The following is a 23,037-nucleotide window of genomic DNA, read 5'->3' as shown; positions in this document are numbered from 1 at the left end:
TTTCAACTTTGGGTGGAACGGTTGGAAAATCGATTATACTCACATACGTCGTTCCTCCTGCCGCTCCACGTACATCAATACACCAAGTGTCAGGAGGGATGTTTCACCGACAGTACTGTGTCTAGTCTAGTTTTTCATACTACACTTACAGTTTCATACTCTACAAGAAAATGTTTCGTTTTGTTTGTCTACGGATCTTTTGTTTTGTGTGTGTGATGCAGTTGTACTCCGAGACAAAAATTCATTGTGCATGCAGCAAACTGCATTCAGCGAAAATGTGAACTCGCAATGCGCTTAACAATGGCAATAGAAGTAAACATGAAAATTCATTTGTTTTGTGTTGGAAAATGCTTCGCCTTTATAAATTTTAATGCTTAATGTTAAAACAAACCCATTACACCATGAGAAGGTTTTGTTGCTAACTAATCATTTACAGTTATTATTAATGTTTACCTCAATATAAAGCTTTTCCTAAACATCAAACAACGTTCAAAATCATTCGAAAGAACGTGTTAAAACTGGTCACTGTCTCTCATCTAAAGATAGACGACACACAAAATAATAGCCATAAATAGACATCACAGTGTTGATCCTCGTGGGAACCATTGTCTCGTGAATCAATAATTTCCGGACTAATGGACTAAAGCTGTATACGTGTAATAACGGACGCGATAGCTAAACTATCAAAGATTCCATAACGTTCACCTGCGGCCCACTTAATAACCGGCCTACCGGTCCATAATGGGCCTACATCATATGAAGCGACACTTTACTCCACAGTTAACCGCACACTTTCCTCTATTGCCGTAAATGGATGTCACCCACTTGCAGGGGCATCCTGTTCCCTCGCCACCACTCAGTACATGGAAGCACACTTTTTTATATCACACATTTACCCTTCATCAACGACAGCCTACTGTCCGGCCGGGCAAAAGCACTGGGACGCAATAGGAGCATAGACTGACCCTTTGAAGGATACTTTCTTTTCGTCGTGGTAGTAAGCTTCTCTACCACGACTACTAAAATCGTGACCGAGCGTGTGAGTTCGCGCCACGCAACGCTTGGACTGGACGGGAAGGTACCTGCTCGCACGCTTTCACTAGACCTCAGTATCGAACGGACCGCAGGCAAATCAACAACGTCGGGAATTAGAAACGCAACACAAGGGAACACCTCGTCAAGCGGAGTTTCACGCCATTACGCGCCCTCGTAATGTGAAGTGATTTTTGCGAAATGTGTTAATCATGCTCGGGAAGTGGCAAACCTGGTAAATAGGTCAAATCGGGATAGTGTAAATTGAAGTGCAGCAGGATTCCTGCAGGAACGTTTGTGTGAAAAAGTATTGCTTATTCAACTCCGCCTTGAAGCTGTTTTTAATGTAATTATAAATGTGTAACACAACGGACCAAAACGGAGGTGGCATGCATGTGGATATTGAAGTTCCAGGTGAATATCTGTGATCTGTTCATTTTACAAAACTGAACTTTTAGCTTCGGATTCCTACTCAATCCATTTGATCCATGCGTAATGTTTACCATCATTTTAAAACCCATTACTCCAGACACGGGAGCAGTGTTCACGTTGGGAAAATCGTACCTCTTCGATGATACGATTAAGGAGGAAACAACACCACAAATCGACTCAGCAAACCACCCACCGGAGACCAACGGTATAGCAGAAATACCGGAACGCAACGGAAAAGATGTGCCGAAGCGACAACAGAGTTACTTCTTTGTCAAAAATGATCCGATCGTGAAAATTGTCTGTGGCAGCAAACAAAGTGGAGTGATATGCGGTAAGTGTCCCGTATCGTTTACGATAGCGTAGTGCCGCAAAAGCGTTCATTCTGGAGTAGCATGTTGCGAGTGGAAAGAAGAACAATTTCATGGTGTTTTGCTTCCCACTCCACAAGTGTGTCGAATAGATGCCCAAATTTCGCTTTGTTCCAATAAAACCCGGAAATGAAAACGATACGGAAAATGATTTTGGCAACTAATCGTTACAACAATGATGAAGCAGAATTCGTTAACCTTCGGGGGCATGACATTCGCCTGGACAACTTGGCGAACTTAACAACTCAGCAAAGAAATTGTTCCAAATCGTTCTAACTATTAAATCGTGCCCTAGCGACATTGTAAGGCGTTCTTAGTCGCATACTAAGAACAATAAACTCTTCAAACACTTAAATCTCCCTAGCCAAGCATTTCATTCCTAGCATTCACATAATTAAAACATTAGTGCCAAGACCAATGTGTCCATTTGTGGTCTCGCGAAATAATTCGATGCCGTGCGCTTTGTTGCGTTGTTGACCTTTCGCTACAATTAAGCGTGTTCGTGAACTTGAAAAAAAAAGACACGAGCACCCGATACCGGCTGTATGTTCTCTCATTAACCACTTTCGCCTTCTGCCCAACTGTATTCAACAACAAACACCGAGACATCTTATCCGGGGGAAAAAAACACCGAAAATTAATGTCTCCACTACAGGTGAAGGAGTTTGTTGTCATGCAGAAAAGGTGCCCAGCTAATCTAGCATTTGGCAATCGGTATTTATCCAGCTGGTGCTTTACCGTAAATTATAACCATATATCTATCGTCCATAACAAAACAACATTACATCCGGGGCTTGAAACGCAACACCATCGCGTTGAAACCTAGCTTGTGCACGTGTGAGGAACTAGCGCAATCCGTTCTCGGGTTAATTCTATTGCCCTTTTACACTTCCCCGGCGCCGATTAACGTACCAGCGAAAGCCACGGATTCACGAGGGGTTCCTCACGAGTCGGCACCGATGCACGCAATCGCACAATTAAGGCGCACACAAGAACGTGGTCGTGGTAGTATAACATTTACACACTCATCGCATCGCACTGCGCCCAGAAAATGACCAGACAGCGCTAGGAAATAACGATTCGAGAGTATTACGTGGAACATTCGCTTTTGTTTTGCCTTCTATTAATCATTCTCCTAACTCTACGTGCGCCACTATATTTACATTCCAGAATCGGGACGACTGTTCGTTTGGGGTCTCAGTGGACACGGTCAGCTTGGATTGGGCAAAACGGAAACCATCCATAAACCATCCTGCGTGCGCACGATCAAGCGTCTCAAGGAGCGAGTCCAATCGTTTTGTTTCGGAGGAAATGGATTCTGCATTATACTTTCTGGTATGTGTACTGAGTTTACCTAAAATTAAAATTAAAAAGGTTATATTAATCTATTGATCTTCTCAGAAACTGGAAAGGTATTTTACTGTGGGAAAAATGTATTCCCTTTCAATGCTAAAATTTCCTCTTTACTGGATGCGACCACACTTCACAAAAATCCCACCGATAACAGTGAATATACACCGTTTCCGGTAGAACTGCAGGAATTCCGTCACCTTCGGGATGAATCTACAAAGGAGCGTTTCACGGAGGTAGTGGCCGGTTTCAATCATTTCATTCTGCTCAGTTCTAGCGGCAATTGCTACGGTTGGGGATATAACAGTCATCAGCAGCTCGGTGGAGTTGACTCACTTAAAATACTCTCCCAACCGGAAAGGATTGCACTGGACGAACCGGTCGGCCAGGTATTCTGTGGCAACTACTGCACACTGTTCGTCACCACGGCAAACACACTCTATCTGGTGGGCAAATTTCAAAAGATCACTATTCCAGTGTTAAAACAGCTGACCAATTGTATCCTTCCGGAGCAAGTGATCGCGGGCGAAATTACTGGATGGGATTGTGTGTATTTGTTGCTAGCAACAGGCCAGGTGTACCGTTCTAGTCGGGTGCGAAAGGTGGAAGATCTACAGTTCGATCTATTCGAACATTTAGATGGATTGTTGGCGGAGGACGAACACGTGGTCAAGATCGCATCGGCAAATGATTGTGTATCGTTCGTTACAAGTACCGGACGCCTGCTAACGACGTACGATGACGATTGCCCCTTCACTGTGTCGGATCATTTCAAAGAGCTAACGAAATTCCGTCACTTTAACGTCACCGACATTGCCAGCGGGAACGAACATTCGCTAGTGTTGGCTTACCCTGCCGTAGAGCGACTCGATGTAACACATGCGCTCGAGCTTCTGCACAATGCTACACCGATACCAACCGAGCTGCAAATGGACGCCCAAACGGCACAAGAGTTTATCCGCAACGAGAAGAGACGTTTGCGACGGGAGCATGTGGAGCGTGAGATATCCAAGGATGAATCGATTGCGATTGAAACAAGTGACCGAGGCGATTCCGACGTGCGGTTTATCGATAACGGTGTTAGCATAGCGCATGCCGTTACTCCCAACGGAATGCGGGAACACAAACGACACCATCATCACCACCTGAAACCAACCGACACAGCTGATGCGGATGATGAGGAGGATCGCTTCTCGGCCCACAGAGATGTCGGTCCGAGAAAAACGCATACACCCAACATAAGTCAACTGATCGATTACAGCGATGACGATGACGATAGCATCTCATCTCAGTCCACCTTTAACGATGAAGAGGAAGAAGAAAACGGGGACAATGGAAAGCACGCCTTCAAGCATTCGGAAGGTTACAATGGTAAAAATGGTATCAAAAACGATAGCAACAATAATCGCAACGAGGATGCCCGTAAGCTGAGTCTCGGCAGCAAGCTGAACGGTAGCATGGGCAGTACAAAGTCCAGCGACAGGATGCGCAAGTTCTTCAAGGAGCTTAAATCGAAAAGCATGGATGTATCGTGCAAGAACCCGGGTGTCGTTTTAGACGATGGTGAGTTGTTGGAAGTTAATTTACCTTGCACTATGAACCACTTAACAGGAGACGTCTTTTCTCAATTCCTTTGGCAGATGTGAAGTATTCCAAAAACGATCAAATCATCCACGCAGAGGATAGAGCGTCGAAGGTGTGCACACTGATGTGAATCTGCTCACATGTGTTGTTTCTTCATTCTGTACACTACTGGCAATAAAACACTTTCAGATAACCGATTGAATCTCGCATTTCTTGTTTTCACCACACACATATAACTATTTGTTTCACCCCTGATTGTCGCACACGGCTTATTTAACAATTTACAAACCAATAAAACGCATTTTTCGCTATTGCACGCGCGCGCTTGTAAACAACACTGGACCGGTACCGGGACAAAACAACTCTACAGTGGTCAATGACAGCAAGAAATGTCAAACAAGCACTGTGGGAAATTCCATCAACTTTCTTACATTTTATTTTCACACATTTTGTTGCGTTATTGTACGTAAAAGTGTTGTAAAATTGAGTTAAAAATATAGTAAACATATCGTCTGAAAACCGTGTCCATATTTTGGGCACTGCACTCATAATTTCAGTTTGAGTATATTCATATGGTTGCGTGCGTGTTTTGGCTGCGTACTTTCGCATTTCCAATTTGCAGGCATGAAAACGGTCACGTGGATGACACGTGGCTGCAAACCACTGCTACTGCTACCAGCTAAGTCTTTTTATAAGCATATAGCTTATATTTGTCATTATTAGTTAAAATATTAACAAAAGAAAATACTCTCAACTTACCCGTTCAAATATCAATTTCAAGCACACAACTCTAATTTCACTGACACATATGCATATATTTCCTGTGTGTTTGGTTCGTCACAAATTTATCTATCCTGTTTTTTAATACCATTTTTTATATAATATCCAGAACTATAATCCATTAGTCTAAAACATTGTTTGCACCGAAAACCAAAAGCCCTACCTCGTAATAAACCAATAGCTTTGCGAAAAGAGAAACAGAACCATGTAACCAAGCTAACGATCTTCAATGAAGAATAATAAATAATAATACAAACAGTTAAAGTTTAATATAAACTACCATCAAACTGCGCACCGGCCTATTGTTCGCTGCTGCCAAGCATCCTTTTACAGCTGTACCACGCACCATAAGTATCATCTACCGCAGCTCTACCATCACCGAGTTTTGATTACAACTGTACATCGAAACATAAATTTTACACCATCCACCCGGGCGGTGCTTTAGAAGTCCAACCGCCTTTCGCGATCGCTTTCTGTACAAATAGCTAATTTCAATGTGACGACTATCTCCATTACTGCGGGCGCCAGGTCCCGGGAGCATCTCTTTTTGTTGGTCTACTTATCATCTAAATCACAATTTTTCCACCTTCCACACGTTGGCCGAAATGTTACAATTTTGGCTTGCTAATGCCATCGCCCCGCATTTCGCTGGGCTTGGCTTTAGCACTTACTACACCTTTAGGACAGTTGGATGTGCTGTGGTTGGAGTGGGGGAGAAGTTGGAGGAGGGGACACATAGATCACACGTCTACACCTTAGCTGGCTACGTCCTTCAGCTGAAGCCATATAGAAAGGAACTGTTGCGGGTGTGTGTGCCGGCACGTGGCGCCCTAAATCTTATCCGAAAGGCAATCCGGCTTGAAGACGTGCACCAGCGAGTCCCATCCACAATCGGCCAGCTGATTCCGGCGACGTCTGTTCCAATCGAGCCCGTACGTAAACTCCGAATGATGTTTGATCGTTTCCATCGCTTCATTGCTCTTCTTAAAGTCCCATATTCTAAAATTGAAGAAAAGGAGTTGGCTAAACTTCGAAACGCCACTCTCCGTGTGAGCAAATACAGACCTGGTGGTAAAGTCATATCCGACGCTGGCCAGCACGGAGAAATTGTGCGGTGAAAATTGTACTTTCCTTACGGCAAACTCATTGCCCTTCAGTTCCGTGATCGGTACGCCGAAGTTTCTCAGGTCCCAAATGCGTATCAAACCGTCCGACGCGCCAGTAGCCAGAATGTTCGAATCATGCTTGCACCAATCCACCGTTAAAACCTAGAATTTCAATTGTAAGGACACTCTGGTTAATTTCAATCTACCTAATCTACTCCCTACGTACCTCTCCATCGTGAGCCTTAATGCTTGCGATCGGTAGATCGTAACAGAGGATGTCCCAAATCTTCAGAAATCCATCACCACTGACGCTGGCAAACGTGTTGGGGATGTGGGCCGCAAACACCGCATTGTACACGAGCTGCGTATGGCCGATGTACGTACTGAGCGAGTTGTTCCGGATCGGATCCCATATCTTCACCGTACTGTCCCAGCTGGCACTGATGAAGAGCTGCTCGTACGGTACCTTGCTCCAGTCCACGCTGTAGATTTCCTTCTTGTGCTCCCGGTACACCATCGACGGAGGTCCGTTGTTGCTGGACACGTTGGTGTTCCACAGCTGGACACTGCCATCCCCCGAACCGGACACAATGATTTCCGGGTTCGATTCGGACCACGTCTGAGGCGGAATGTATGAGATGAAGTTTTAGAATATCTTCAAATTGGAACCAGCTCAACCCATGATCAACAGCAGCTTCCTGAGACAATTAAACCTCATCCCCCTCGATTCTTATCATGGCCGATTGCCCTGTTTTCAAACGTTCGCCCAACAAAGCGTGGGGATTACGTTACGCGCCAGTGATAAGATTACTTCCTACGCCTAATACGTACCACGTCAAACAGTCCGTCCGTCCAGTGATGGGTACGCTTCTCGACGATACCGCAACCGTCCGGCGTGAGCTCGAGAAAGTACAGCGTGCCACCACCGGCCAGGCCATAGAATTGGCTCGATGCCACGACGAACTGGTCCGGGTTGAAGGGCGAAAATCGCACACTGTACCCGTGCCGGTTGGTGGTGAAAAAAGTTGACATCCTTCCTGGAAATCAGAGACAGAGGCGCAGAAATTAGGTTAAACCAGTTAGTACGCAACAAGGGGGTGGGTTTCCTTCATTTTTTTTTTTTTTGGTAACTCTAATCATACAAATGCCACCCCGAATGCCCTTGGGCTTTAAACGGAGCCTTACTTGTGCGCACCAAGCGATGGAGCACTATCTTAAACAACTGTTATTTACACCACACATTGCGTGGCCTCTGACGGTACGGTTGATTTGCGAGATTTAGACTTACGAGCCCTAGCGGAATGCCAGTGCCCTTTTTGATAACGTGTGCCCAAATCTTCACACACTCACGGCCACGCCACTATCGTGTGTTATTTTGTACGATATCTTCAAAATAGCAGCACCAACACAACAGCACCACTACCGGAATTGTTGACCACCGGAGCCCCACAGCAGCAGCAGAATCGGTCGGAAAATAAAAACAAAACCCGGGACGGTCCCCACCTCTACAGCAGCGTACGCGCTCCGATGTACGCGAGACCGACCGCGCGATCCGACACCGCGTAACTATCGACGGGAAATGTCCGCCACAACCACAGCAACAACCGCGGCAGCATCGTCACCGCACCGATGGTAGAAAAAGATTGCATTATTTATTAAACAACCACCGAAAAACCGGGGGCAGCACAGGAAGAACTACGACCGTGCTCGGTCACACACATTCACATCGGAAGGCCGGATAGAAGTATGAAAGATTCGGCGGAGGCTAGTAGAAGTGTTGAAGATGAGACGGTGCTGGTGGAGTTGATGACGACGATGCTGATGATGATGATGATGGAACAACAATTCCATCGCGCGATACGGAAACACGGTGGGGCACGGTGTGCGCACGTAATCAAGTCGCTCCGGTACGTTCGCGGGCGGGAAGGTTGCGCGCGATATTATGCCACACCAGACACGACCGCGAATTAAACTCATCGTCTTGGTGTCGCCGCTTTCCGACCCGGCGCGCAGCATTGTACGCGGTGTGCCGTGTAGTGGTGTCCCCACGTATTACGCACACCACGTGAAGGCGCGAGAACGCGCGCGAACGCTCACGGTGCGGCACACTATCGTCAAAACAACCACACCATCATTTGCATCGCCATCGCCGATGACTGTCATCGTTCGGCGGCAGCATCTTGGCTGTGTGGATGTGGCCGCGATCCGGCAGCGGTGGATAGTTGGGCGCGAAAGGCAAGAAACAAAATGTGCGTACTTTTCGCGCCTTTCGCGTGTCGTAGTGGAGCGTACGGGAAAGGGACGGAAAATTTGAATTTTTAATTCCGACTGCTCTTTCACGCGCAAGGCGGGTAAGTGAGAGAGGTAGTGCTTGAACGTCGAAGACAGATGCTACTGAGATGAAAAACCCCTTTTCACGCATTTCCCGTGGTAGCACAATTCTCTCGCGAGAAAACTTCTTCATGCTTGCCCGTACCCGTTGTAGTTGACTCTTTCCTTTCGCGTGGGAGGATAACAAAAGAAAAATGGACGTCTTTCCACAAAAGGACGAAGAAAGTGCATCGCAGTTACGCGTCAATTAATCACGATCGTCGAGAAGGAAAAGCTTTGCCAAATTTGATTGTACATTAGCGAACTAAAACACAACGAAATTAAAGGTTTTATTGGGAATTGTGAGATGGGAGTGCAACCATTTCAGATTAAACGCAATGATTCATACATGTTTAGGTTGAAAGGGAAAAGTTGAGGTTGTTGTAACACTAAACCCGGAACAAATTATCTCGTTTTTACTTTCGACCAATATTTGTTTCGTTGGAGCTCAACAAACGCCAACAAATAGTAACGGAAATAAATGAATGAAATACACAATTGAAAAAAATGGAGTGTGAAGAATAACACGAAAGAATAGTGCCAAAAAGTATCGAAAAGAAACAAAACGGATTAAACAGTAACAAAAAAAGAACGAAAAGGAACAAAAGGATCAAAACAGGAAAGAAAGAAGAAACAAAAATGACGAAAGAAGTGAAACGGGAAATAAATGAAATGATCGATAAATAACAAAAGTACCGAAAAGAACCAAAAAGTAACGAAAAATACTGAGAAGTAACGAAAAGTTACGAAAAGTAACGAAAATTACGAAAGGAACGAAAGTAACAAAAATGAACGTAAGAAAGGATTGTCTATTTCGTTCCGTTTCTAGATTTTCCTATTTTTTCCATCACTACAGATTTTCCCACCATCAGCCGTAAAACTAATTTTCCATTCTAGTTCACAATGAATGACCAGATTCCTCATTCTATCACTTCCAGGTGCAGTAAATTAGGCAATTCGTTAACCTCACTCTGTCCAACTGATACAAAGTATGTATGCCGCAGTATGAGTTTTTGTCGATCCTTTCTTGATCACACATTATAATAATCCCTCTCTCGTTAATTGCTCAAAGTAAAGTGGATCCGCTTCTGTCTAAGACCTCTGTTTCTCAATAGTCTATGATCATCATTTTAAAAAAAATCTTGTAAAAAGAATGAAATACATTCAAATATTTAAAAAACCACACCGCAATGTACTTAAGAATAAAAGATCCTTTATGCCAGAAACAATCAACTGAAATCGCACCATCAGTAAGTTCACTCCACTCTTTCGCTTCACAATGCAGTTATAAATTACTAATTAAAATTCTACAATATCTCCACATCACAAAATAAGCATAAAACTCTTACATTCAATTAACAAACGCCTTTATGAATCAACAATTACTTTCCCGTAACTTTAAAACGACGACACCCGAGAACAAATGGCACTCACCAGCGGATGAAAACTACTAAACTTCGCGTGCCCAAAAATGCACCTCACAACGGCTGCATGCGACTAGAAAAACTAAATCGCGCGCGTGTCTGGCGTACCAGCAGCGCTGCTCCATGTGTGTCCGGTTGTTTTAGGGTTTTTATTTTTTCCGTTGCAGTATCACCGCTCAGTATCGCCTACTTGCCGTCCATCCCTTCTGGTACAAGCCGTCTCATCTTTAGCCACGTCAAAAACTCCTTCTCGCTGTATATTTGTGTGTGTTTGAGGAGCTGTTTCTTTTTTCTTATTTCGCCTACCGAAAGGAAAACTACTAGCATGATGCATCCAGACCACCATCCTCGACCGGGACAACCCGGGGAAAGCAGGGCGCGAAAGGGCCGCCTGTGTTTATGAATAGAAAATAGACAAAATGCAACAGACTAGGGCATCGGTATGCTACCTACCAAAGCAGAAGAGAATGAACAACAACAACGAAAAAAAGGGAACGAGAAAGAAAGCAAACGCTCCACAAACCAGAACTCCCCTCCCTCCCGGAAAAATAGTACAAAACGATCGAGTGGCTTACAAAAATCATACGCGGCACGCCGGGTTACGATGCGTTTGCAACGCGTCTCGCGGTTCGCGATCGTATGGCCGATCCCCATCAGCTCCGCCACGGGCGATCGTCTTTGCGCACGTAAAGCTGGGCGCGAAAACACAAATCGTTGCTGCAGAAACCGGGGTGTAACAAAATAAACCCTTCGCTGGGGATGGAAAGGAACCAACAGGCCAATGGAAAGTATTCACCCCAAATGGAGCAAACGTCGTAGGTCAGGGTGGATTGCAATCAAAATTCTTATATGAATAATAAGATTTTTTTCTTTAAATAAAAAATTCAAACTCATTTGTGGAGCGAATGATTCACCCTATCCTGAAGCAACACTGACATGCGATCTGGCACAGAATGTGGATCGGTTGTTTATCGCCACGTTAAAACAGTTTCCTGGCCAGATACAACCAATAAATTGTAGAATTGTTTATTTTCGCGTACGTTCCCATTTTTTTGCGCTGTCGCCTGCTCGCAAAACGGTCCTGCTGTAAGCCAGCACATTCCAGCAGGGAAATGTGTTTCCGATGCACTAAAAACTGCATTTTATGCCTGCCTGCATGCGATCGGTAAGTTTCTTTTCTGCAAAACCATGCTGTGGTGCAGTGTAATGGCGTAACGAAGCTGCAGTTTATTTATTTTTCACGCGGTTTTTTTCCTGCCCCATTTTGAGCGCGCGTTGTTAAGGCGTGCTTGGGCGCGTGTACTCGTGTGCTGTGTTCTGCAGCTTCCGTGTTCCTATTTTTAGGGTAAAAATTTTCATAAAAACGTGTTTGTCACTGTGGAAAAGAATTGGTCGTAGGATTTGGTTGGCTTTATACAATGTGTCTTCATTTGTTTTGTGGATGAGTTAGGGCAATGTAGGTCAAGACAACAATAGAATAAAACTCACAGCTTTGAGTGGAAACGTTAGGCAAATGTTCACTAAATAACTCTTCCAAAATATTATTTTGATCAGGGCACTCTAACAACATCGCATATTGATATTTAAAACCTGTATAACCTTATAAGAGCAAGACCAAGATTGTAAGAGCATTTAGACAATTTTCTTAAATATGTGTATTTCATTTTTTTAAAGTTGCTAAATTTTTGAAAAAAACATTTAAAACAAAACAAAAAACTTTAAAGCAGTCTGCAGTATCCAGACGAAGTAAAAAAACGTAAGTAGGATTAAAGAATTGAGGAAGTAGTAGTTAAATGAAAAGTGTCGTAAAATGGCATGATAAAATTCTAACATATGAAAAAATATATAAAATGTTGCAATGTCAGAATAAAAACATCTAGCCATAGTTTTTAATGGAATAAAGAAAGAGTAGGAGAAATATATTAAGAGGAAATTTCAAAAATGAATATAAATAAACAAAAAAAAATTCAAAAAAGTTATTTTAGTTAAAAATTGTGATTAACGGAGAAGTACACTCTGCATGTAAAATGAGCAGACTATTTAAAACATAAAAACATCTGTATTACACAAGAAATCTTGAGACAATAAAAAAAATATATGACACTTATATAAATATTTAAAAAATTATGCAAAAATTTTATTTTTTTTTATTTTTATAAAACTACAGCCATGGTAGTACGAGAAAGTCTTATAAAGCATGGAAATATGGGAATAAGCATTCTTATTCTAATGAAAGCTTTTTAGATATGTAATCGGTTTCTTACTATTTTGAAGTTGAATTAAATTTGTCTCATTGTTGTTTGAAATTTGTTCGTTCAATTTTCCTCTTGCCATTTTGCACTATACGACGCGGGAAAACCCCAGCTCCCAAAAAGCACGTGCTACGCACAAACTGCGCAATAGATGGCTTTCCCTGTTTGTTTCGGGAATAATTGCTCACCAAAGCCAGAGAGCGGATCTTTTGGCAGAAGAACGGTCGCTCTCCAGCAGCAGGCAATCATCATTCGCTCATCTCCAGCATCTCTTCCTTACGGGTGCAACGAAAACCCCGTAGCGTCCATCCGGCCATGTTTCCCTCGCTTCACCGTACGGAGCAGCATATTGGCCGTAGCATAATATTTCCCGCATTTTCCTTCACGGCGTCATCGGCGTCGTAACGCTAGCGCGGGACACAGACTCGCACCGTCCCAACCCTTCCGACACCATGTGCAGCATACGGACGCGTAAAGGTATTATTAGAAAATTAGGTTTTTTTTGCCAAAGCAAACTAAGCAAAAACAACGCAAAAGATGCACCAGCGGGCACCGGAGAGTGTAATTGAAACATGGCATCCAGCATCCAGAAGGTGAAGTAAAAATGGCACCGACCGTGTTGATACAGCACGAGACTCGTACAAGCGCCCAACACTTGGGAAAGGTCGGCAGAAACAACAGTGTCTTGTGTATGTGTGCCTATGCAATCGTGTATGTGTGTGTTGATATGTCCCCCAGAAAAAGGGAGGAAGAATGGGGAGAGCCAAATGGAGGAGCATTTTGCATTATTTTTGGCGAAAAATTGTCACCAAAAAGGATTACCACGACGGGCGGCGGTACGATTCGGTTTTTGGTGCGCGATGGGTGAAAATGTACGTACAGCTTAGTTCCCGTTGTTGAGTTGAATAAAAATAATTGCAAACAAACATGGAGACACCAAAACGGGCAAACAAACAAAACAAAACCCCAACACACGGTTATAAAGATAGAAAATGGGCCAAAACTAATCCTCGCAGTGAAATGTGTGCTCGGTTTTAGTGAGCGTGTCGTGACGGTAGAGTGAGTGATTGCTTAAAAAAAAAACCTCCCCCCAACAAACGAAGTATGGAATAATGGTTGTGAATAATACGCTTCAAACAAGTTGACAAGTTTAGTGAAACTAGTCCGATACGTTGTGCTTACCATGGTTAGTGTTTGGTTTTTTTATTGAGGTCTGTCTCTATACTCTCTTACTTTTCAATACATAACCAGAAACAACGAGCTACCTTTATGGTGGGATGGTTAAAGCGTTTGGTGGTAATTTTTATTTATTTAGCAAGAAAAAGTTGTTTGATTTTACTGGTTTCGTTTTTTCTTTTGCTTTCTATTTTCGTTTTGCTTTTGTTTTAGATTTGTTTTTTTTTTGTAGATGATATTATGGAATTTGATCATACAAACAACTAGCTCTAGTGGATTGTTTCGAATAATACACGCCGTTGCCGAGTCAAAGTCACACCGAACGCACTCGCACGCACACAGCCACACACGCACACACACGGGCACGCACCGTACAAAAGGACACACGACCACAAATCCTGCGAGCTCGAGGCTATCGAGGCCAACCACCACGAACGCCTTCCAGACGTCCACTGGTCAGCCAAGAACGTGGAGATATTCATGCAAGGCCATCGAGCCCACCCCAAAAACAGGGGGGACCACCCAACGAAAAGGGGGTGGGTGGCTGGGTGGTGGATGTAAGATCCTCTTTCCAATAGTCACCACCCTCGAAGCTGGGTTGCGAAATGCGTCTTCCAGCGGGGTGGTGAATTTCTATGTGGAATGCCTCTTTTCACCACCCCTCCCCCCCACCCCTTCCCGGAGAGAGGTGGCATCGTTGCCAAACCTCCGCGCTTCCATCGCAAAAGCTCCAATTGCAACGGGTGCAAAGAGCACAAGAACGAGAGAAAAGATCGTACACAAAACCGCAAGGAACTGCCGGGTCAGTGGGCGGAAATGCCTACACCTTTTAAAGCACATCGCACATAATACGCATAATCCTGTACAATCATATTCACCACCGAATGCACCGAATGTCCTTGCGTACTGACCGGTGTAGCGTTATGCTTGCGTAGAGGTGAATAAAAATCCAACCAGCCCACTCCATAGGCTGCTGCAACAAATTTCTGCAATTCGTTATCGATTTTCTTCCATATATCGCCTCATCTCGGATGCCCGGCAGGCTTTAAACCGAACGCCTAGACGAAGGAAGTTCCTAGAGGAAGTGGCGCAAAAAAGGATGAATAGCCACAATGGTATGATGAAAAGATTATTTCTTTTACATACATTTGCGGGCCGTTGTTTAAGAGCGCAGTTTTTACTGCGTTTGGAAGGGTTTTATGTCGATGGAAAATAGTTCCTTCAGAAATGGGAAGAAATTCAATACGAACATTTAAATATCTTCCTAATACTTTCTTATGTTTTTTTAAGAAAATGCCTTAGAGTTTCCATTTTATTATCTACTGTTGTTTAAAATTTATCATTCTAGTTATCTAGTATTATTTCTTTACTTTTTATTACGTTTCTCTAAGTTCATTAAGTTCTTCTTTTTATTTATGTATTGTATTATATAAAATTTAGTGTTTTAGTACTTTAATTTTAGTAGTAAATAATTATTATATTTTTTACTTTTCATTTTTAATCAGCTTGGAAAAATTATTTAAAATCAAAATTGTACATACACTTCATCACGCTTACTAGTGTACACACAAGACTAATGTTTGCTGTGCATAAAATGGAGAAAAAATTCGAAATGATACTCGTTTCGTTGCTGATTTTGACTACAAAAATAACATTGTTTTTTGCATAACACCCATTCGGGTATCTTTAATCCTTACAGCTTACGTTAAGCTGCCTCCATCCGGATTGTCTGTAATAGCGTTCGCTACCTCAGGCTCGTAATTACAGTCTCGTCTGGCAACGTTATTTAATCAGAACTGCATGCGTTCGATGAATGCCATCAAGAGTTCCCAGATTCGATCCATTTGATCCACACCCTCGGATCGTGCGGAGTAATTGACCCATCGCTCAACGGTTGCACCACCCAAGCCAACCTTGACATTCGAGCCGGACTAGCAACTGCGGACTAGAAGGATGAACTTCGTGGTACATTTTGGACAATGCTAATATCAGCGTGAGCTATGCTCGAAAACACTGGCCAGCCCAACGTGAATAGATATCCCTCATTTGGTGCATGAAGCCATACAATCCGTTACAACCAGTTGAATTGACAATAATATCAGCAACAAAAAACTGTTCCGTTGTTATGCAAAAGACATGAGTCAACTGAGTGAAAAATTTGAATCTTGCATAAGGAAGCTTGCTCCTGAAAGTATGCAATGCGTAACTCATTTCCATCCTAGCGAATCATATCTCATGCGAATTTGTGTATTTTTCCCGCTTCGCAAATCCTTTATGATGGTTATGCTCTTTTGGGGCGATTTGCGACCGAACGTGGCCTACACACGCACCGAGCGCGTGACGTCACAACCATTTCTTTACGAAACTCGCGTTCAAATAAGATTATAACCGTGCTCTATCGACGTGCTAACCGTTGCATCGTAATTTCGCTGTTCTGCGTGTGTACTCCCCGTGTAGTTCGAAGGACAACAAGGAAGGTTCGAAGAAAGGAAGCAACACAAAAGAGGACTCGAATTAGGTGGTAACCATTGTCCCTGGCGAAGGCAAACACCAACAGCCCCGTCATAGTTCGAGCCTAATTCAGTTAATGGCCGAGCGGAGTCGATCGATAAACCTGGGGTGGGAAAAAAACGGGCAGCGCGCCGGGAAACCTTTTCGGTGTTTGCCGGGTGTTGTCCATCCGTCCGGGAAGGTATAAAACCGTCCACCAGCTGCCCGGACGTTCGCACTTCTGGTTGTTCTTTCAAACCAAATACCCGAAACAGTGAACACAGGTTTTTTTAAATTGCGGAAGCGAATAAACGCAACCGAGAGACGAATTTTGCATTCCACATCTCGACCCGTACAGTGAAGTAGTTGCAACAGCAGCAAAAAAAGCGTTCGATCCGTAAATACGTGATTTTGAGTAGAAGTTTGTTGAAGCAGTTTATTGTCCACCGGTAGCAAACAGTGATGGTTGTCGCAGTGAAAGTATTCAAAAAATCGGCACCGAATGGTAAACTGACCGTCTATCTCGGCAAGCGTGACTTCATCGACCACACCGACTACTGTGACCCGATCGATGGCGTTATCGTGCTGGATCAGGAGTACCTGCGAGGTCGCAAGATCTTCGGGCAGGTTGGTTGGGAATTGAAGCAGTGTCCATTTCGGTATTGCTCAGATATTTATGAAGTTGAATGGACAACAAAAACTAGTGTGAACAAACAAGTGTCAAGAGTGGGAATTATAAATCACTTTTAGCTGTGAGAATTTCGAGTGTATAATCATGATTTCGTCTAGAAGATCAGAAGGAGATCGAGCCCAACTAAAATGGCTCAGTTGGTATAAGCAGGTCAAATCTTAGCTGCGAGAGACTTTCTTCCAAATGGGATTTGATCCACCGCCGTCGGTGTGCTAAACACAAAGCTGAGGCCCTCGTCCATTGAACTACCTCACGTCAGTGTGCATTAAGAATGGTCAAAAACGTCATATTTTCCACGAACATTTGCTAATAGGGCAGGAAAACGAATATTGATGTGTCGAATGTTTGAGAATTTGAAGAATTAACTAGGTTGTATCCAGTTTTCTGTAAGTGTACCTAACCCGGCTAATGTGGACCGTTTTACTTTCCCTTCGCAGCTCATTACCACCTATCGCTATGGTCGCGAAGAGGATGAGGTGATGGGTGTGAAGTTCTCCAAGGAGATGGTGCTGACCAAGGACCAGATCTACCCGATGGAGAACGCCAACATGGAGATGACGCCGATGCAGGAGCGGCTGGTGAAGAAGCTGGGCGCGAACGCGTTCCCGTTCACCTTCCACTTCCCGAGCATGGCACCCAGCTCGGTAACGCTGCAGGCCGGTGAGGACGACCAGGGCAAACCGCTCGGTGTCGAGTACGCGATCAAGGCGTTCGTCGGTGAGGACGAGAGCGACAAGGGCCACAAGCGCAGTGCCGTGACGCTTACCATCAAGAAGCTCCAGTACGCACCGTCTACCCGTGGTCGCCGTCTGCCTTCGTCGCTCGTCAGCAAGGGCTTCACGTTCTCGCAGGGCAAGATCAACCTGGAGGTGACGCTCGACCGGGAGATCTACTACCACGGTGAGAAGATCGCCGCCAACATCGTCGTGACGAACAACTCGCGCAAGACCGTCAAGAGCATTAAGTGCTTCGTGGTGCAGCATTGCGAGGTTAGTCCGGGCGGTTCTTGTCTCTTATGCTGGTTAAGTTGCCAACGTTTCGATTAATCCACTCCACTTCACTGCTCTGGCGCCGATTAGGTCACAATGGTGAACGCGCAGTTCAGCAAGCACATCGCCTCGCTGGAGACGCGCGAGGGCTGCCCGATCACGCCCGGGGCCAGCTTCACCAAATCCTTCTTCCTGGTGCCGCTTGCATCGAGCAACAAGGACCGCCGGGGAATTGCACTCGACGGACATCTGAAGGACGATGACGTTAATCTCGCCTCGTCCACGCTGATCGGCGAGGGCAAATGTCCGTCGGATGCGATGGGTATCGTCATCTCATACTCGCTGCGCGTCAAGCTCAACTGCGGCACGCTCGGCGGCGAACTCCAGACGGACGTACCGTTCAAGCTGATGAACCCGGCACCTGGTAAGTGACACGGGAAGTTGCTTCCACGGTGGAAGTATCAGACAATTAACCCTCGCACTCTGCCTCTTCCGCAGGAACCGTGGAGCGAGAGCGGGTGAATGCGCTGAAGAAGATGAAGTCGATAGAGCGCCATCGTTACGAAAACTCGCACTACGCCGACGATGACGATAATATCGTGTTCGAGGACTTTGCCCGCCTGCGGATGAACGAGCCGGAATAAGGCGCTCGCTTTACTACACCTCCAAACCTTCGCCAAATGAGGGCAACGCGCGGAAGGGCACCTCGTGGTGTCCTTCTTCTCCACCGAATACCCAGCTGAGCAACTTGAGGAAAGTCAAGCTAACACGATAAATACTAATGCTTCCATGCGATTCCCGTCCCAATTGCCTGATGTCCCTGCTGCACTCCCCAGGGAGAGAGCGAGCACCTAGTGTGCGTGTGTAGGGCTCGAAGAGAAAAAACATTTGAGCCATAGGGACCTGTCCAGGGCTAGTCTAGGGAACTCTAGCAGCGAACTATACCTGAGCCACGTAACAATGCCCATGTGATAATACTATGATGCTATTTATTCATCACCAAATGCACCAAGTAACACGACACGAAAAAAAAACTTAAGACCCCGTAGCGAAGGAACAACCTACCCTCTAAGTGCTCCCCATTAACGTTAAAACGAATATATGAAGAGAAAACACACGAAAAACTCGAGGAGTGATAGTAAGCCTCCACAAGCAAAAAAAAGAAGCAACAAGCAAAGTAACGGAACGATTATGAAACTGATCAAAAATTTGATTCATCGATTAATTGCCTGTCACAACGAGGTTCTAGCGAAAGACTGCGCAGTCACGGAACAACAACGGGGGACGGAAAGGTCCCGCATAAAGCAGAACCCGGACACAATTGATCGATCAATCGAAGAGCAACTGATAGCAAAATGCTAAAAAGACGAAGTAAAAAAAAAAAACAAGAACCAAACCTCTACCCCAAAACAAAACACCAGAAGTGAACGAAATCGAATCGACGATAGTCTAGTGCAGCTCGGTTCGGGGTTGGACGCTTTTCCCGGACACTGCCCGGGAAAACCGGCCATCCGCGAATCGCTAGGCGACAGCAGCCTTAGAGTGTAAGACGTTTTATTTTCTGTTTTATTTTCGGTGAGTACAGAAGAATTGCAAAAGTTTACCAAAAAAAAACAAGACTGCATGTGACAACGAAGGCACTGTAGATGAATGCGATGGTCAGAGAGCGTGGAATGCGATGCCTACACCAGGCATTCTTTCCATGCATAATTCGACCATAGTTTCGTATTCATCGGCAACGCTTTCGGCACTCCTTACAGCGAGTCAATTATTGTTTGCAATGTTTCGATTGGTCTTGATGAGCTTGATATCATTTGCAAATCTCGGCAAAGTAAACCATTCCATTGACAATATAACATGCAAGAAAACAGTTACAGAAAACTATCAACAAGCAAATGCAATAAAAAAAAGCTTAATTTTATTAGACACGCAAGCAACCACTCAACAATGGCAGTATGGTTACAATGGAAGTGCAGTTTAGTTAACATAGAAACAGACTTTATTTCGCAATACAGTTGCACACGAGTGTGCCAGTGTATTGCGATGTGAACTGTGTTTGTATTTATTTTGTATAAACCTAATTTGGATATATTGTTATGTTATGTAATTGGAGATAAAAAATGCAGAGCAAAAAGAAAAATCAGCGAATTATTATTGTTTCATTTTGTGATCTACATTTGCTTTGCTTTGTTAACTCGTGATGTGGAAAAAGGTAAAGTTTTTTTTTCGTAATGATCGGCGAAAGAAATAAAGGACTCTCCCTTTAAGCGCAATCCCTTACCCTTGTAAACAGAGATCATATAGAATGCACCCGGTATTTGCTCAATTAGAACTACTTCCCTTTAGAAAGGGAAGGATTTAGATGCTTCACTTCGTTGTATAGAAGATGCAAACGAGTCTTGTGATTATGATGGATGTGAAAAATCGTACTGATGTGAATAGTTACACATTTTAAAGGTAAGCCAACGTATCAAGTATTGAAATTTTGAACACAATATTTGATAATATATGTCAAGGTAAAGCTACAAATGAAATTGAGCTTAACTCTAACATAGGAATTTGAAAATAAAAAAAAAACTTTAGTAAAACTGTTCTGAAAAAGACAAAATATTTAAATTTATGAAACAAAAAAGTAATAACAAATAATTTTTGAAACAAAAATGTAATAGGAGAGAGAAGTTCAACCCAGAAAACCGACTTTTAAAGTGAAGAAAAGGAGAAAAAAGAAAATTAAATTTGATTCTGCAAAGCACGGCAAGAACAAAGCATGGCTAAACAATGTAATTAAATGCTAAAAAGCAGGCAAAAGAATGGAAATACTCTACACAAATGTACAATAAGACAAAAAAGGAAGAGAAAAGTTCAAAACTGCTGAGCAAACCGCAATCCATCATGAAAATAGTATAATTAAATGGTTATATGTATAGTTAAATCTATCTATTTTAATAAACATATTGGCTTAAACGAGATGAAAACGCAGGTGTAGAACATTTATAGGTACAGAAAAAACATAAACAAATACAATGCAATTTAATGTTTGAAAACATTCAGTTGAAATGTACAAAACGGAAACAAACAGAAAAAAACGAAACCACGGAACGTAACAGAATCAACCATGTAAACAATATAATGCAATGTACAAAAGATGGAAGAAGTATGGAAATATTCTAATTAGTTGAACACAGAAACATGAACAAGATAAAAGTTATGAATTTTGAGGAAAACTTACAAATTACTGTAAATGTAAAAAAAAAAAATACATTTCACAAACAAACTGCCAGATTATCCACACTGCAAACCAATTTAAAGCACCACAAACACAGCAAAAAATTTGATTAATTTAGAGAACGATCGATTGCACCACTAAGAGTAAAGGTTAGGATTGAACTTTTCTTACCTTCTGAATGGGCACTGCACCTGGTTTTAAATGGGCAACCCTTTAACTTGTGTTGCAAAGTTTGAGCTTTGAGCAAACGGTTCGCAAACAAACAGTACAGCAGAGGCCGCACGGTGCAGCCGCTCAGACGCTGACCTCGACCTCGACCCGGTCCAGTGGTGATTGATCTGACCGAGAGTGACCACTTTCACTTCACACACTTTTAAATCGTTCGCATCGGGAACACCACCAACACAGCCACGTTCGAACACACACACACACACACGGGCTTGTTTGCCTCGGACGAAGGACGAACAAAACTCGGACGAAGCTCGGTCTAATCCAGTCCGTGTGTCCGTTAAGCCGAAGGGAATCGCAGAATCAGCCGAGATTGTTGCCAGTAACCAGTGGGCGGATAAACCGGAAGTCATCAATCGCCACCTCGGTGGTAACCACGTGTTGCAGAGGACGACCACAAAGTGGTACCCAGAGACGATCGGTTCGGTGTACCGTCAACCGAACGAGGTTATGCTGACTTGAGTAAATCTCGTACCAGACTGGAACGTGCATTCCATCAGCAGCCCCGGTTACCGGTTATGCGATGACACGGGCCGGGAAAATAGGGCGAGGATAGTCACCCCAGCAAACCCAGGGGTGATTTAAATTTTTATCAAACTATGACTTTCACCGAAAGTTTACAGATACACACACACACAAACAGGAGCAAAGCCGAGGTCCTTTTAAAATGCTCACGCATTCGAGGCGTGGATGGAAAGTGTGTGCGTATGTCTGAGCAGGAGCGCGCGAATGAGAAGACCCACCAAACCGAGAGGTCGCGAGAATATCCTTTTAAATTTTAAAAGTCCCACTTTCGCTGGATAGGGTAGTGGCTTATGTACACAGTCTCCGTCGCCGTACGCGAGGACTCGGAAGGGATAGGGTGCCGCGTACGAAGCGTCCCGGTAACGGTTAAGAAAAGCCCCTTCTCGTACGGATGCGTGAAAGGCGCAAACACAGGAGGACCCTTCCATTACAACGGTTCGTGCGTGAAGCGGGACGAAAAGCGGACAAGAAACTTCCAAAACAGGGCAGGGAAAAACCACCGAAGACATTCGCCTACCTGCGTGTTCGGGTTGAGAGTTGCTTTGTACTAAAAAGCCCCGTGTTGTGCTAAAACATCCAACCCGAAGAAATCTTCGCCCAAAACCGAACCATCGTCTTCGGGCGCAACACACCAGAACACGTGTTCCGCATTCTTGATACATCCTGCCCAAGTTTGGAAAGGATCCTTTCTTAGCGGCGCCGCTTGTGCTAAAATCTGCTGCACTAGCTCCGCCTGTTTTCTTCGCCAGGCGTAAAACAGCCAGGTCCTGGAGGCTGCGCGCGTAGCCAATTCGCGGGGATTTTTCTTCGGATATCCGAAGTTTTTCCTCCCTGCTTCGGCAGCGCGCGGTGCACGCGTGTATGTGTGGTTTTTAAAATGCTCAAACACACATTTCTTTTGCGCGAGAAAGAAGCCTCCTTAGATGGGGAGGGATTTTTTTTTTGTTTTGCTTTTCGTACCGTTTGCGTTTGTGTGCGTTTATATGGCGCGTCTTCTCTGTCTGCGCGCGAGTA

At 44.1% G+C, this 23,037-nt stretch overlaps 4 protein-coding genes across 6 annotated transcripts in view; 2 read left to right on the top strand and 2 right to left on the bottom strand.

Moving 5' to 3' along the window:
* The window catches only part of LOC128306010 (HIV Tat-specific factor 1), a 56,371-nt gene extending 51,275 nt beyond the window's left edge, over positions 1-5,096 (bottom strand). Inside the window, exon 1 of the mRNA XM_053043677.1 lies at positions 4,770-5,096. The gene's annotated coding sequence lies outside the window, so the exon portion shown is untranslated. The remainder of the gene's footprint in view (positions 1-4,769) is intronic.
* On the top strand, positions 1,389-4,896 carry LOC128306009 (X-linked retinitis pigmentosa GTPase regulator). Its single transcript, XM_053043675.1, has 5 exons — positions 1,389-1,446; positions 1,562-1,795; positions 3,003-3,167; positions 3,234-4,745; positions 4,823-4,896. Exons 1-5 carry the CDS (start codon positions 1,389-1,391, stop codon positions 4,894-4,896), a joined length of 2,043 nt encoding a protein of 680 aa, XP_052899635.1.
* Positions 5,097-5,573: 477 nt separating the features above from the next.
* The window catches only part of LOC128301358 (peroxisomal targeting signal 2 receptor), an 85,496-nt gene continuing 68,032 nt past the window's right edge, over positions 5,574-23,037 (bottom strand). Inside the window, exons 1-5 of one of the 3 annotated variants that reach the window (XM_053037799.1) lie at positions 7,838-8,507; positions 7,484-7,689; positions 6,879-7,271; positions 6,612-6,814; positions 5,574-6,545 (exon numbers count right to left, since the gene is read on the bottom strand). In XM_053037799.1, the coding sequence (XP_052893759.1) occupies positions 6,377-6,545; positions 6,612-6,814; positions 6,879-7,271; positions 7,484-7,684 (966 nt within the window). In that variant the 5' untranslated portion in view covers positions 7,685-7,689; positions 7,838-8,507 and the 3' untranslated portion in view covers positions 5,574-6,376. Of the gene's footprint in view, positions 6,546-6,611; positions 6,815-6,878; positions 7,272-7,483; positions 7,690-7,837; positions 8,508-23,037 lie in introns of those variants that run through there. The other 2 variants (XM_053037800.1, XM_053037798.1) reach the window with 2 other exon arrangements.
* LOC128301357 (arrestin homolog) lies at positions 16,618-19,661 on the top strand. Its single transcript, XM_053037797.1, has 4 exons — positions 16,618-16,991; positions 17,493-18,044; positions 18,135-18,468; positions 18,543-19,661. The coding sequence occupies exons 1-4, from the start codon at positions 16,827-16,829 to the stop codon at positions 18,686-18,688; spliced, it is 1,197 nt and encodes a 398-aa protein (XP_052893757.1). The 5' UTR covers positions 16,618-16,826; the 3' UTR covers positions 18,689-19,661.

Source organism: Anopheles moucheti, chromosome 3, assembly GCF_943734755.1.
Source record: "Anopheles moucheti chromosome 3, idAnoMoucSN_F20_07, whole genome shotgun sequence".
NCBI lineage: Eukaryota > Metazoa > Arthropoda > Insecta > Diptera > Culicidae > Anopheles > Anopheles moucheti.
Note: the sequence above shows the minus strand (reverse complement) of the source record. Positions and strands in the feature narration are given on the sequence as shown.